Source organism: Dendrobates tinctorius, unplaced genomic scaffold (genome assembly GCF_039654945.1).
Source record: "Dendrobates tinctorius isolate UK_male_01 unplaced genomic scaffold, ASM3965494v1 ptg000086l, whole genome shotgun sequence".
In the NCBI taxonomy this organism is placed as follows: domain Eukaryota; kingdom Metazoa; phylum Chordata; class Amphibia; order Anura; family Dendrobatidae; genus Dendrobates; species Dendrobates tinctorius.
The window spans coordinates 1,083,928-1,097,084 of NW_027361754.1; the positions used below are offsets into that span (position 1 = coordinate 1,083,928).

Here is a 13,157-nt window from a genome sequence, read left to right on the forward strand (position 1 = left end):
CAGGACACAGATGCTTCAGTATCTCTGGTCACGACTACAGTCCTGCCCTTCCCTTACATTTGGCGTAGTCGGAAGGATGTGACTACCTCACAGTGCGGAGAACCCCGCAGAAAGAAATGATGATGGAGATGTGTGTGCGATTGCTGTGCCCCTGGAAGATGACTGAGAGAAAGGGCAAGTAGTTGCTGTATCTGAAGAAGAATTTGTGAATGAAACACTGGATTTGCCTACTACCGAATTTGTGATAACACCGGACTTTAATACTGAATTGCACTTGACTGATTGGAAAAGAAAATCTAACATTTTTACTGAGACCAAGATGGCGGCGGTGAGATTGGCGGGAGATGGTGAAGAAGCAAACAACAATGAAAACTGCATCCTTTGTGGGTGTTGCTGTCATCTCCTGGTGCCAAAACCTGCCTGTCAGTATGCCCTGGTCCACCCCTGGTGGGTGCAGATGATGAGGAGAAAACCTCGCCCCCTTCCACTGACCAACAACGGATGGGAGGAACAGCTGGAGGCGGTCTCACCTGGTAACGGGTGGGGCTCAGACGAAAATCCCGGAAGAAGCTGTACAGCACCATTTTGTGAACTTGAATCAGCCACGATGCAGCACTCTTGCACCCGTAGCTGCCAAGGCGTGGGCCACATCGAGTGAAGGTGGCAGCAAGAGAGAGCGAGAGCACAACCTCTTGAGACCAGAGAGGAATCGGCGAAGGTCTCCATCTGTCCGCCTGTGGAGTTTCCTCGGCCACGGAGTATCCAACTGACGGAGTTACCACCTTTCCAGAGGCGAGATTCTTCAGGTGCGGAACCAGCAGTGCAGCGTTGGAACCGAGGATCAGGTGAACCGGAGCCCCTACTGTTTGCTCAGTGGGAACTGGAACTGGTGACTGCCAGGGAGGAACCGCGGCCAGAAGTCAAGAGCGAGCCGGCACTTAAGAGCGAGCCAGCACTCAATTCATCCGCCAAACGTGCGGGAGTCCCCGCGGAGGGAGCCAACGTTCCGGGGAGTGCTACGACCACCTTGGCCCCATCGGAGCGGGTGAGTGTGCCCTAGTCCCCGACCCCTGAGGGACGGCCCTCCCCACAAAATTCCATCCCGGAGGCCGTCATCCGCCCTCGTGCTCCCATGGGGGAGTCAGTCTTCTCACCCCAGCTGGCAGAGGTTCGACCTAGCTCCCATTCAGCTACAGCTCTGGGGGCCACACACTCCATCCCGGCAGCAGAGGGTCCCTTCCCCACTCCCAGGCAGGCCGCCTGGGTAGAAGTGATCCATGATAAAAAGCATCAGGAGAGGGAGGTTTGGAAGGAGCTGCGGCAGCCTTGTGGGGGTGCTCTGGCAGGGTGGCGTACCAGCGGATGGTTGGTATACACCAACACCGACCAGGGCTACAGCTTTATCCGGGAAGAAGGAACAGATGCCAAAGTATGTCAACGTGGCGTCCGTCAAGTTTGGGCGGTTGCTAAAAAAGTGAGACCAGGTCTCCTTCTACAAGGAAGACAGTCCTCGCGGGTACTATGCGGTTGCGGTTACCCACTACGAGGACAACATGGGGCTCTTCCCGGAGTCAGTGCAGGCCGAGACATCAGCTGGCATCTGGGAGCCTAATGGTGCTACTATAGTGCAGTCTGCATCCTCTGTGGCTGCAGAGAAGATATCCGGAAAGAAAGAAGTGACACATGGTGCGTGCCGTTGAACTTGGTAAAATCTAAAAAAAAAATGTTGTGCTTGTTGCATCCCTATTGGAGTGGGGACTGTTCCGCATCGCTGTGGGCACTGTAGCCCTTCAAGAAGAAAACTCTGCCTGTGGTAAGTGGGCGAAGTGCGGCTTTTAACAACGCTGAAGGGGAAGCGTTGTTCGTGTTATTTTTGTTATTTGCGTGATTTTTGGCCTAGAGGACTGCGAGCTAGGCGGATTATATGGAGCCCATAGACTCTTTTTGTTTTGTTGTGCCCATTCTGCTGGAAAAAAGAGAGACTGTCTTCTTAACCTGAGACCACTGAAAAGACTGTACTCCCCTCAAAGGAAGGGGGAGCTCCTCTCCAAGAACTGCTGTCTCACTTGTGGGAAGTGTAAATACGTATTGTTCACTGCTTATGATGAAGGTCTCTAACCCCTGGAGGACTGGGAACCAGGAATGTTACCTGTGCATCATGAACTGTGGTGCGTACTGGATATGGCTTAAATTAAGCAAAGTGACTTGCATTTTGTATGCTTAGGAAAATTTTAAAGTTTGAATTATGCCTTGGTTGAAGACAACCAAGTTCAAGGAAAGAAGAGTGTTAGGGGTGAAATAGAATTAAATCCTTGCTTCCCTTCCTCTAATTGTTTTCCATGTCTTGATGTTTACATATGCTAATGTTGGTAATGTCTATGATTAATATTTGCGGTACTGCTACATAGTAATATGTATTATCGCTCACATTTATGGTATTGCCACATTCATACATGTGCTACCATTCTTTGTAGAATTATATTATATGATGTTGTGTTCCTTTAGTGTAATACTGTATATAATTTAATGTGATGATGTGTATTAATGCTCATGTACAGTTTAGGGAAAATAAAGTGCATCCTTTTGGGACATTAGAGGAGGGCACCTTAGTACTATAGTTCTTATAGATAAGGGTAGGTGTAGTTTCTTTGTGGGCCACTAGATGGGGGCATGCTAGTGTGCACTGTAGGTATAGTTTATAGTATGATTATAGGGGGGATAAGTGTAGGAGGGGCTGCCGGGTGGTAAGACAGGAGTTTCTAGGAAGTTAGGTCAGACAGGGCCAGGGTGCCCAAAGTGTCCACATGGGCTATAGGCCCGGATAGCATGGCAGCCACGTAACGTTAAATCGCTGCAGTCCACGCTATCCACGGCCACTGTGCATCTTAGCAGTGGGCCAGAACAGGGAAGGAACGATGTGCTGACTCATCGCCTGGGTGGATGACATTAGGGGAATAGTCAGTTGGATTGAGGAGATGAAGGAAGTTGGAGCTTCGACGAGAACGGTACAGATGGGCAATTCTTATACAACTCTTTATTAGGCTCATTTTCAAGTGATTATATATTGTTAGCCTTATAGGATTGTGCAGTATGTTCAGTTACCAGTATTTCTTGAAAGAGGATGTCTATGATTTTTTGTGGCATTATTACTATTTAAAGCTTGTGAAGCCTTGTATAAATATTGTCCCATGCCAGAGATATCACTTTCAGGGGTATGTTTGGATCATCATGATCTATCCTGGTTTTAGATGTTTTTAATGTTTGTTGTTTGTCCTGGGTTTTTGCAATAATGATTTTGTAATATTGTCTTATATTAGGTGTGCACGCCATTTTTTGTTTGGTCTTTTTCTTCTCCTTGTTTTGTTATCCTGGACTGTGTCTCCATTACTGTGGGTCGCCTGAAAGAGGGACCTTCGTCGCCTGGGAAGTGCCCGGGGGGACCTGAATTTGGAGATGCAGATACGCTGAGAAGAATACATTTTTCTGTATGGGAAGGTCGGGACACAAATGCTTCAGTATCTCTGGTCACAACTACAATCCTGCCCTTCTCTTATACTAGCACTAGTTTTCTCGCTACCGCTGTGCACAGCCATTCACCAACCATAATGAAATAAACGTAGGGACATTGGGGAATCCTGGTAGTAAGTGGTTATTTTCCCTGCAATTGCTTGTCTGTGTGATGAAGGACAGTTCCTTCTGAGTGATGGACACTCCTTCTCACCACTCTCTACCCTGGCCAAGGGAAGAGGATCCTGCATAGAATGTAAGTACGCAAGGACAGGGTCCTCTCCCCTCTGTACCAGTCTGTCGTAAATTTGTTTACTGTTAACGATATCTATAACTTTGTATTTAACCCTCCTTCTCATGTACAGCACCATGGAATTAATGGCGCTATATACAGTTGTGGCCAAAAGTATTGACACCCCTGCAATTCTGTCAGATAATACTCAGTTTCTTCCTGAAAATTATTGCAAACACAAATTCTTTGGTATTATTATCTTAATTTAATTTGTCTTAAATGAAAAAACATAATAAGAATTGTCCTAAAGCCAAATTGGATATAATTCCACACCAAGCATAAAAAAGAGGGTGGACAAAAGTATTGGCACTGTTCGAAAAATCATGTGATGCTTCTCTAATTTGTGTAATTAGCAGCACCTGTAACTTACCTGTGGCACCTAACAGGTGTTGGCAATAACTAAATCACACTTGCAGCCAGTTGACATGGATTAAAGTTGACTCAACATCTGTCCTGTGTCCTTGTGTGTACCACATTGAGCATGGAGAAAAGAAAGAAGACCAAAGAACTGTCTGAGGACTTGAGAAACCAAATTGTGAGGAAGCATGAGCAATCTCAAGGCTACAAGTCCATCTCCAAAGACCTGAATGTTCCTGTGTCTACCGTGCGCAGTGTCATCAAGAAGTTTAAAGCCCATGGCACTGTGGCTAACCTCCCCAGATGTGGACGGAAAAGAAAAATTGACAAGAGATTTCAACGCAAGATTGTGCAGATGTTGGATAAAGAACCTCGACTAACATCCAAACAAATTCAAGCTGCCCTGCAGTCCGAGGCTACAACAGTGTCAACCCGTACTATCCGTCGGCGTCAGAATGAAAAGGGACTGTATGGTAGGAGACCCAGGAAGACTCCACTTCTTACCCCGAGACATAAAAAAGCCAGGCTGGAGTTTGACAAAACTTACCTGAAAAAGCCTAAAACGTTTTAGAAGGATGTTCTCTGGTCAGATGAGACAAAAGTAGAGCTTTAGGGGCAAAGGTATCAACATAGAGTTTACAGGAGAAAAAAAGAGGCATTCAAAGAAAAGAACATGGTCCCTACAGTCAAACTGTCATGATCCAGGACGGGGTTTCGCTTTGGCCCGTCCTGGTCAGACAGGGGGTTAATTGTTTCTGCCTCTCTCTGACAGAGGGCGGCTATTTAATGCTCACTGGACCTGGGTCTGGTGTCAGTCATACTCCTGCCCTCGGCTGAGTGTTTCCCCTGGCACACACTCATCACAATGTCCTCAGCCATTCGTATCCGATCAGGCTCATCATAAATATGCCCCAGGGCCTCAAAAAATGCATCCACAGTCATACGCTCAGGGGCCGTGGTCGGAAGGGAGAAAGCCCAAGCCTGTGGAGCCCCCCTTAACAGAGATATAATGACCCCCACTCTCTGGCTTTCACTCCCAGACGAGTGTGGTCTCAAAGAAAAAAAAAACTTACATCCCTCCTTGAAAACTCTGAATTCCTTTTTATCTCCAGAAAAGGTATCTGGTAACTTAACCGGAGACTCCGGGGAAATTAATGTAACATCCCGAGCCCCTGATGAAAAAACCCCCTGCACAGTGTCAGCGATCAGCTGCTGAGACTGAGAAAGGACTCGTTGTTCTCCAAAGAGTTTCTGAGACATCAGAGTTAGGTGCTTAACCTGTTCAGAAAGTGCATGCATAGGATCCATCACACACACAGGAGAATGGGAGCAGAGAAAAAAAAATGGTAATGGTCAGTTATAATGTCAGGATCCTGACAGCGCCGGCGTACAGCCCTCGCTGGGCAGGGACTCACCCGCACTGTAGGGACCCTTGGGGTCAGGAACAGCCAGAAAGTACAGATGCACAGGACCTGAACGCTGAAGTATTAGCAAGCAGGCACGGTCCCTACGGTCATGTGACCACAAGGGGGCAGGGCTTAGCATCCTGCTTGCTAAGATGGAAGAACACTCAGAGTCAGGCAAACCAGAGATCATACACAATACGGGCGAACGAGGTACAGGAGGGACAAGCAGATGGGAGGTCAGACGAAGCCAAAGGTCATACACAAGAGGGCGGTGCGGTACAAAAGGGACGAGCAGAGAGCAGTCGAGTCACAAGCAAAGGGTCATACATGAGAGGTAGCACAGTACAAGAGGGTCAGGTAGAACTAGTAACAGGGACAGAACCAGATCACAACCAAACAAGCAACAAGTTATCAGGCACAAGGCACACGTATACAAGAGGTCACTTAACTCAGCCGAGGGCAGGAGTATAACTGGCACCGGACCCAGGTCCAGTGAGCATTAAATAGCCGCCCTCTGCCAGAGAGAGGCAGAAACAATTAACCCCCTGTCTGACCAGGACGGGCCAAAGCGAAACCCCGTCCTGGATCATGACACAAACATGGCGGAGGTTCCCTGATGTTTTGGGGTTGCTTTGCTGCCTCTGGCACTGGACTGCTTGACCGTGTGCATGGCATTATGAAGTCTGAAGACTACCAACAAATTTTGCAGCATAATGTAGGGCCCAGTGTGAGAAAGCTGGGTCTCCCTCAGAGGTCATGGGTCTTCCAGCAGGACAATGACCCAAAACACACTTCAAAAAGCACTAGAAAATGGTTTGAGAGAAAGCACTGGAGACTTCTAAGGTGGCCAGCAATGAGTCCAGACATGAATCCCATAGAACACCTGTGGAGAGATCTAAAAATGGCAGTTTGAAGAAGGCACCCTTCAAATATCAGGGACCTGGAGCAGTTTGCCAAAGAAGAATGGTTTAAAATTCCAGCAGAGCATTGTAAGAAACTCATTGATGGTTACCGGAAGCGGTTGGTCGCAGTTATTTTGGCTAAAAGTTGTGCAACCAAGTATTAGGCTGAGGGTGCCAATACTTTTGTCTGGCCCATTTTTGGAGTTTTGTGTGAAATGATCATTGTTTTGCTTTTTGCTTCATTCTCTTTTGTGTTTTTTCATTTAAGACAAATTAAATGAAGATAATAATACCACAGAATTTGTGATTGCAATAATTTTCAGGAAGAAACTGAGTATTATCTGACAAAATTGCAGGGGTGTCAACACTTTTGGCCACAACTGTAAATAAATAATAATAACCTTCAAACCCAGTATTACCTATTAGGGTGTATAAAAAGGGGGTTTCCAAACTGGACATCCCTTTTAAGGGCCATACAGTATAACTGAGAAATATACGGTTATTAATCGGTAGTGGGAGGCCCACTTCCATGTCATCCATGTTGGAGACCAGAATCCAGGACAGGAAAAGTCTTCACGTGTGACGTACATCCAGGTAGGAGCTGCTGCCATGTCTGCTTCTGGACCCCAGCAGAGATTCATCGTACATAATATACAGCCCACCAATGATGATCCTCCAACGCCTCCGCCCAATGGAAATCTCAGAGAATGGATGGATAAATTCTGCGGTGTCATGGATATTACACCATTTCCATCTATTCATCAGGACTCTTTTCTATTCTTTTAGGATGACCACCACAATTTCCATCCATGGTGTGATCTGGTCATTACTCTGGGGGATCTTCATGATGGAAACAGTCAATTAGCACCTATTTTACATTAAGTGATTCCTATCCAGAGCAATCTGTCTAACAGAAACTCAATAATTCCACCATAACCCATCCCTCCGCCTTGGTTGGCTCCATTGTCTATGGAGCGCGTGTTCTTCTGGAAGACACATTGTATCAGTAGAGATGTAGTTTACGGGGCCAGTATGATACATACTTCTGCATTAGCCCTTTGAAAAGAGGAACAGGACGCAACCTCTGCTTGCCTGTTTGTGAACTGTTCTATTAATACCAATCAAATTGAGAAAATGATCAAATGAAATTGCATTTTGAGCATCATAAGCTGTGTAATGTCTATTCTGTTAAATTGAGGCCCATAATTGCTTCTCTACAGAAAAGGTACAACAAAGACCGCAATCATGTCATGTCATTATCCCAGACTAGGAAACGGCCTTAGGAGCTGGGACATCAAAGACTCGTGCTTCTCGAATTGCATTTGGCTACTATTGTGGAAGCGCAGACAATCTGGATGAGGTGTTTATACTGAGCCAAGCCGTAGTGCACAGAGAGTCTGAGTGCCTTGGTCTAGGGCCATTAAAAAATTGTACATTATGTTCCTGCCTTTGAAGTGATGTTGTAGGTAGGAAAGCAAGTCGCATGGAGTATGGCTGAGTGAGATTGCTTGTCTGCTCGTCATTCTCTCTCTCAAAGAAACAGAAGGTTCTTAGACAATAGGAAAACACTAAAAAGTTCATTTTATGGAGAATATTAGGAGCCCTAAAAACAAACCTACAAATGCACTTAGCATCTGGAAACCGCCGAGAGAAAGAAACAATTATGCTTTTGCGGAATTTGAAGGAAACATGGCATGAAATTTCCAAAACTTGGAAGCAAAATGCAAATATTGGGAGTCTACTTAAGGCTTAGATTCTGAATTAATAAATATGAGTGGATTTCTGTATTATTACATGATTCAGAGGACGTGGGCGGCCTGGACGGCTTCTAGGATATTCAGTAATTGATACTTATGGTAAATTCTGGTAGATGCAGAAAAGTGACAACCACAGCACTTGTCAATTCCCTTCCCCTACATGGTACAGAGTTCTCCTTGCGCAGATGGAAGACATTCTCAAAATAAGGGTGATATAAAGGGGCACTCGTCTCTCTAACACTGATGGCATACCCATAGTATATGATAGATGTGGGTCCTACCTCTACAACATATCACAAGAATGATGCCCCATCTTTGACCTCTGGGAATAAAGAGAGTTAAAAGAAGTTATCACTTATCCACAAGATAAGCGATACCTTCTAGACCAGTGGAGGGCCGACCACTGGGACATTCACAAATTTCCTCCATCAGATCAGAGCGTCAGTGAACACACCAGACTGCGGGCCCATTGACTCTCTATGTGACTACAGGAGTGCTGAACTACGCTTTCTCCAGCAGTCCCATAGTGAATACATGGAGTAGTGGTAGATGAAAGTGCCCCATTCTGTTAATTAGTGGGGACACTGCAGTCGGACTTCCATGGATCTAGAAGTCATCACCTACTGGATTAGCTGATAACTTCCTTCAACTAGATCACCCCTTTAATAAGCAGAAAACCATGTTTGCTTGTTTTTTTCAAACACCAGCACCACGCCTGCCCATAGTCTAGTGACCATAGGTAAACCACATTGAAGTGCATGGTGCCGATTGGCAATACCATGCTCAATCTGTGAACTTTTTACTGCTGGTTTTGGAGCAAAGCAACCATATTTTTCTAATCTTGGACAACACAAGATCATAAAAACCTTTAACGTTTCCTCATCTCATCAGCACAGTAATCTAATTATAATGGTGATTTGTGGTGGAGAACCCCTTAGGGTCTTTAGGCAGGTAACTCTCATGAATCATTTTCACAATATGTTACATTAGGCTTCTTATTAAGCCTGACAGTTCTGGTCGTCTCACCTGTACGGAGGTTCCTTCGTCCATTTTCTTTTTGTGAATGTGGACATATGATCGGCTTTTTTCTTTTCGCACCCCTAAAGTAACCTTGTTCTTCTCTACAATGTCTTTGTTGGACACCTCCCCTTGGGTGGGGACCTTCCTCTTATCTGATGCTTCCTCTTGGACACCCTGTTTTCCTATCTGGCCATTTTCTTTCAGTTTTTGCTTTGTTGTAGCTCTGATATTCTTGTCCTTGGTCACATTAGTGAGGGGCTTCCAATGCGGGTGACCATCTGGACTTTCCCTCTCCACTGAGATGTTGAGGGTCATTTCATCAGGTGACCATTGTTCCGAGTCAATGGAGGACACGTGTACAGCGTCCTCCTTGTCTGGGTCTGATTTGTGGAGCTGGGTCTGGTGCTTCCTCCAGTTCGGGTCATATCTTAATTCAGAATAGGATGAGCAGATCTCTGGGGGTCTAAAGGAAATGTTAGAAGATTAGATCTTTCCATATATTCTAGGATGTTTTACCTGAGTATCTGTATAATATCCTGTCGGTGATGACCCTATGGTTACAATTGTATCTTCCTGCAGAGGATGATCATACAGAATCAATCAAGGAATCAGGAATCACAAAGTAATCTTCGTCCCAATTAATTACTTGGGAGCGCTTGAGGTCATGGGAAACCCCACCTGTGTCTGAGGAACGGCTCTAGAAGCTCATAAGAAAGAGAAGCAGGCTAGTGAAAAATATGGCATTTCAGGAGAGGCGTTACATACAGGAGAGTTACATAATGGAAGAACAGGGTCCCCAGCAGCACAGAGTATGTCAGGAGAGAAAGATAATAATCCCGTAGGAGGTCACAGACAGAGTTACATACAATGGGGAAAATAAGTATTTGATCCACTGCTGATTTGCAAATTTTCCCATCTACAATGAATGGAGAGTTCTGTGATTTTTATCATAGGTACACTTCACCTGTGGGAGACAGAATCTAAGGCCGGGGTCACACTTGCGAGTGTGATGCGAGAAACTCGCGCAAGTCTCTCGCATCAATACCTGGCACTACCTCCGGCACTCGGAACCGGAGTGTGCAGCTGCATGTATTTCTATGCAGCCATACACTCCGGTCTGAGTGCCGGCGGCAGTGCCGGGTACAGATGCGAGAGACTCGCGTGAGTTTCTCGCATCACACTCGCAAGTGTGACCCCCGGCCTAACAGTAAAAACTGAATGATGAATTGGGTGTGGGGAGAGAGCAAATGATGAATTGGGAGTGAGGGGGGAGTAAATGACGAATTGGAGTGGGGGGGCAAATGACGATTTTGGAGTGGGGATAGGGAAAGCAAATGATGAATTGAGGGTGGCGGGCAGCAAATGACAAATTGGGAGAGGGGGCAAAATTACAATTTGGGAGTGGGGGCAAATGACGAATTGAGGGTGGAGGGAGAGCAAATGACGAATTGGGAGAGGGGGAGCAAATGACAAATTAGGAGTGGGGGTGGGGAGAGCAAATGATGAATTGAGGGCAGCCGGGAGCAAATGAGGAATTGGGAGTGGGGGATGAGGAGAGCAAATGATGAATTGGGAGTAGGGGAGGGCAAATGACAAATTGAGAGTAGGGGGAAGAGCAAATCAAGAATTGGGAGTTGGGGGAGAGCAAATGGCGAATTGGGAAGTGGGGGTGGTGAGCACAAATGATGAATTGAGGGTGGGGGCGGTGGAAAGCAAACAATGAATTGAGGGTGGGGGAGAGCAAATGTCAAATTGAGAGTGGGGGAGAGCAAATGATGAATTGGGAGTGGAGGGAGCAAATGACGAACTGGGAGTGGGGGTGGTGAGAGCAAATGACAAATTGAGGGTGGGAGGAACAAATGATGAATTGGGAGTAAGTGGAGGAGCAAATGACGAATTGTGAGTGTGGGAAGAGCAAATGATGAACAGGGAGTGGGGGGGAGCAAATGACGAATTGGGTGTGGGGGGGAGGGGAGAGCAAATGATGACTTGAGGGAGTATGAGAGCAAATGATGAATTGAGGGTGGGCACAACAAATGATGATGAATTGGGGGTGGGGGAGAGTAAATGATCATGAATAGAGGTTGAGGATGTGAGAGGACATGACATAATGAATTGGGGCAGATGGGTGCATGTAAACATAATGAATCGGAGGAGCAGGAGGTACAGAGTGGGGGGTGTTGAGGATGACGGAGTGTAACTGGTAATGAATTGAGGGAAAGAGTACAGGGAATAATTAATTTATATATTTATTGGTCGGGACAGTGGCTATTTATAGTATTACAATTTATATTTGGAATGGTGGGCTGCATAATAACTAATCCTATATTAATGGTGGATGCACGTCTGTATTCAGCTGCGTTGTGTAGAAGTTGGAAAATGTGCAAGCGGTGCTCTAGATAACTGTGTTATTTTATGTGGAGATGAGTCCTGGCTGGAAGAATTGATGGTGGTCTGCACTGAATGAAAGAGAAAAGCGAACATGAAGGACTTCAACTAGAGACATCAGCAATGAGTCAGTGTGTTACCTATACACCAACACGACACTATATACTGTGTACAGAGCTCCTGTGTTTTGTGTCACTGGTGATCACTGTATATCTGTACACTGACACTATATACAGAGCTCCTGTGTATAATGTCATCGGTGATCACTGTATTACCTGTACACTGACAATATATACAGAGCTCCTGTGTATAATGTCACCATTGATCACTGTATTAGCTGTACACTGACACTATATACAGAGCTCTTGTGTATAGTGTCACCAGTGATCACTGTATTACTTGTACACTGACACTGCATACAGAGTTTCTGTGTATAATATCATCTGTGATCACTGTATTATTTGTAAACTGACACCATACACAGTATATCTATTTATTAGTATCCTAATTATTTTTCTTGCAGGTCTTGCATCTACTGCTCTTTTCCACCTATTTTTTCCTTTTACATGCTGCACAACTACACAGTGACATACCACTTTTTTGTAGTGCTTCCTTTATCATTCCTATACAGCTTATTCTCATATTGCCTAGTTATATTTACCCTTTATACATCCAGATGACTATTCTGTTATCCTATTAATATTGTGTGTCATTTTTTCATCATACCGGTACTGTGAGGTATTTTTCTTGTGGGCTTTCTCCTCATACGTGTGAAGTGCACCTGTCAGCAGTTTTGGCCGATATAAGATACGCGCTCCTGTGCAGGCATACTTCTCTGTCCTGTTGAGAGCAGAGCAAAGTACTGCAGGGCACAGGTGCTGGGGCTCTTTAGCCTTTTCTGAGAAAAGAGAAGCACGCCTGCGCAGGAGCGCGATGCTAGGAAGCCTGTGTGGATGATGCAGGGTCACATCATCCAGAAGAAGCAAGCAGCAGAGTGGTGATAGTAAGAAGATGGGAGGCGCTGGACCAATACCAGCGAGACGCATCGAACCGGACCGCACCACAGGTGAGTATAATAAAACTTTTTTTCAGTTCTTCCAGGTTGGGTTGGGGGCTTATATACAGCATTATAGAATGCTGTGTATAAGTCCTGAAAGGTCATGGCCGCATCCTATATCGGCCAAAACAGCTGGCAGGTTCTCTTTAATTAAACTGGTTTTTAATGCTGCTATATATTATACATTAGCCTTCTATTTATTACCTAGTGTTTTGTTATTTAATACAATTTTTATTATGTGTAATCATGTTCTATTTACTTGTGCGGGCACCTCTTCTGCATGTAGTGCTACTTCCTTTTACCCTCACTAATAAAAGGTATTTCAGCCTTAATTCTATTGTCCTAATACATTTTCAGGCCATGGTGTGGCGGTATTTGTTCCTTGTATGTGGCATTATTTGGTAACCATGTGGTGGTAATATAATAATAATAATCTTTATTTTTATATATCGTAACAAATTCCGCAGCGCT

General features: G+C 45.3%; 1 protein-coding gene across 2 annotated transcripts in view; it reads right to left on the minus strand.

The window, feature by feature from the left end:
* Positions 1-13,157, minus strand: part of JHY (junctional cadherin complex regulator) — a 97,767-nt gene that overhangs the window by 48,994 nt on the left and 35,616 nt on the right. For both annotated transcript variants that reach the window (XM_073584854.1, XM_073584853.1), the window contains exon 3: positions 9,248-9,704. In XM_073584854.1, coding sequence (XP_073440955.1) covers positions 9,248-9,704 — 457 coding nt within the window. The remainder of the gene's footprint in view (positions 1-9,247; positions 9,705-13,157) is intronic.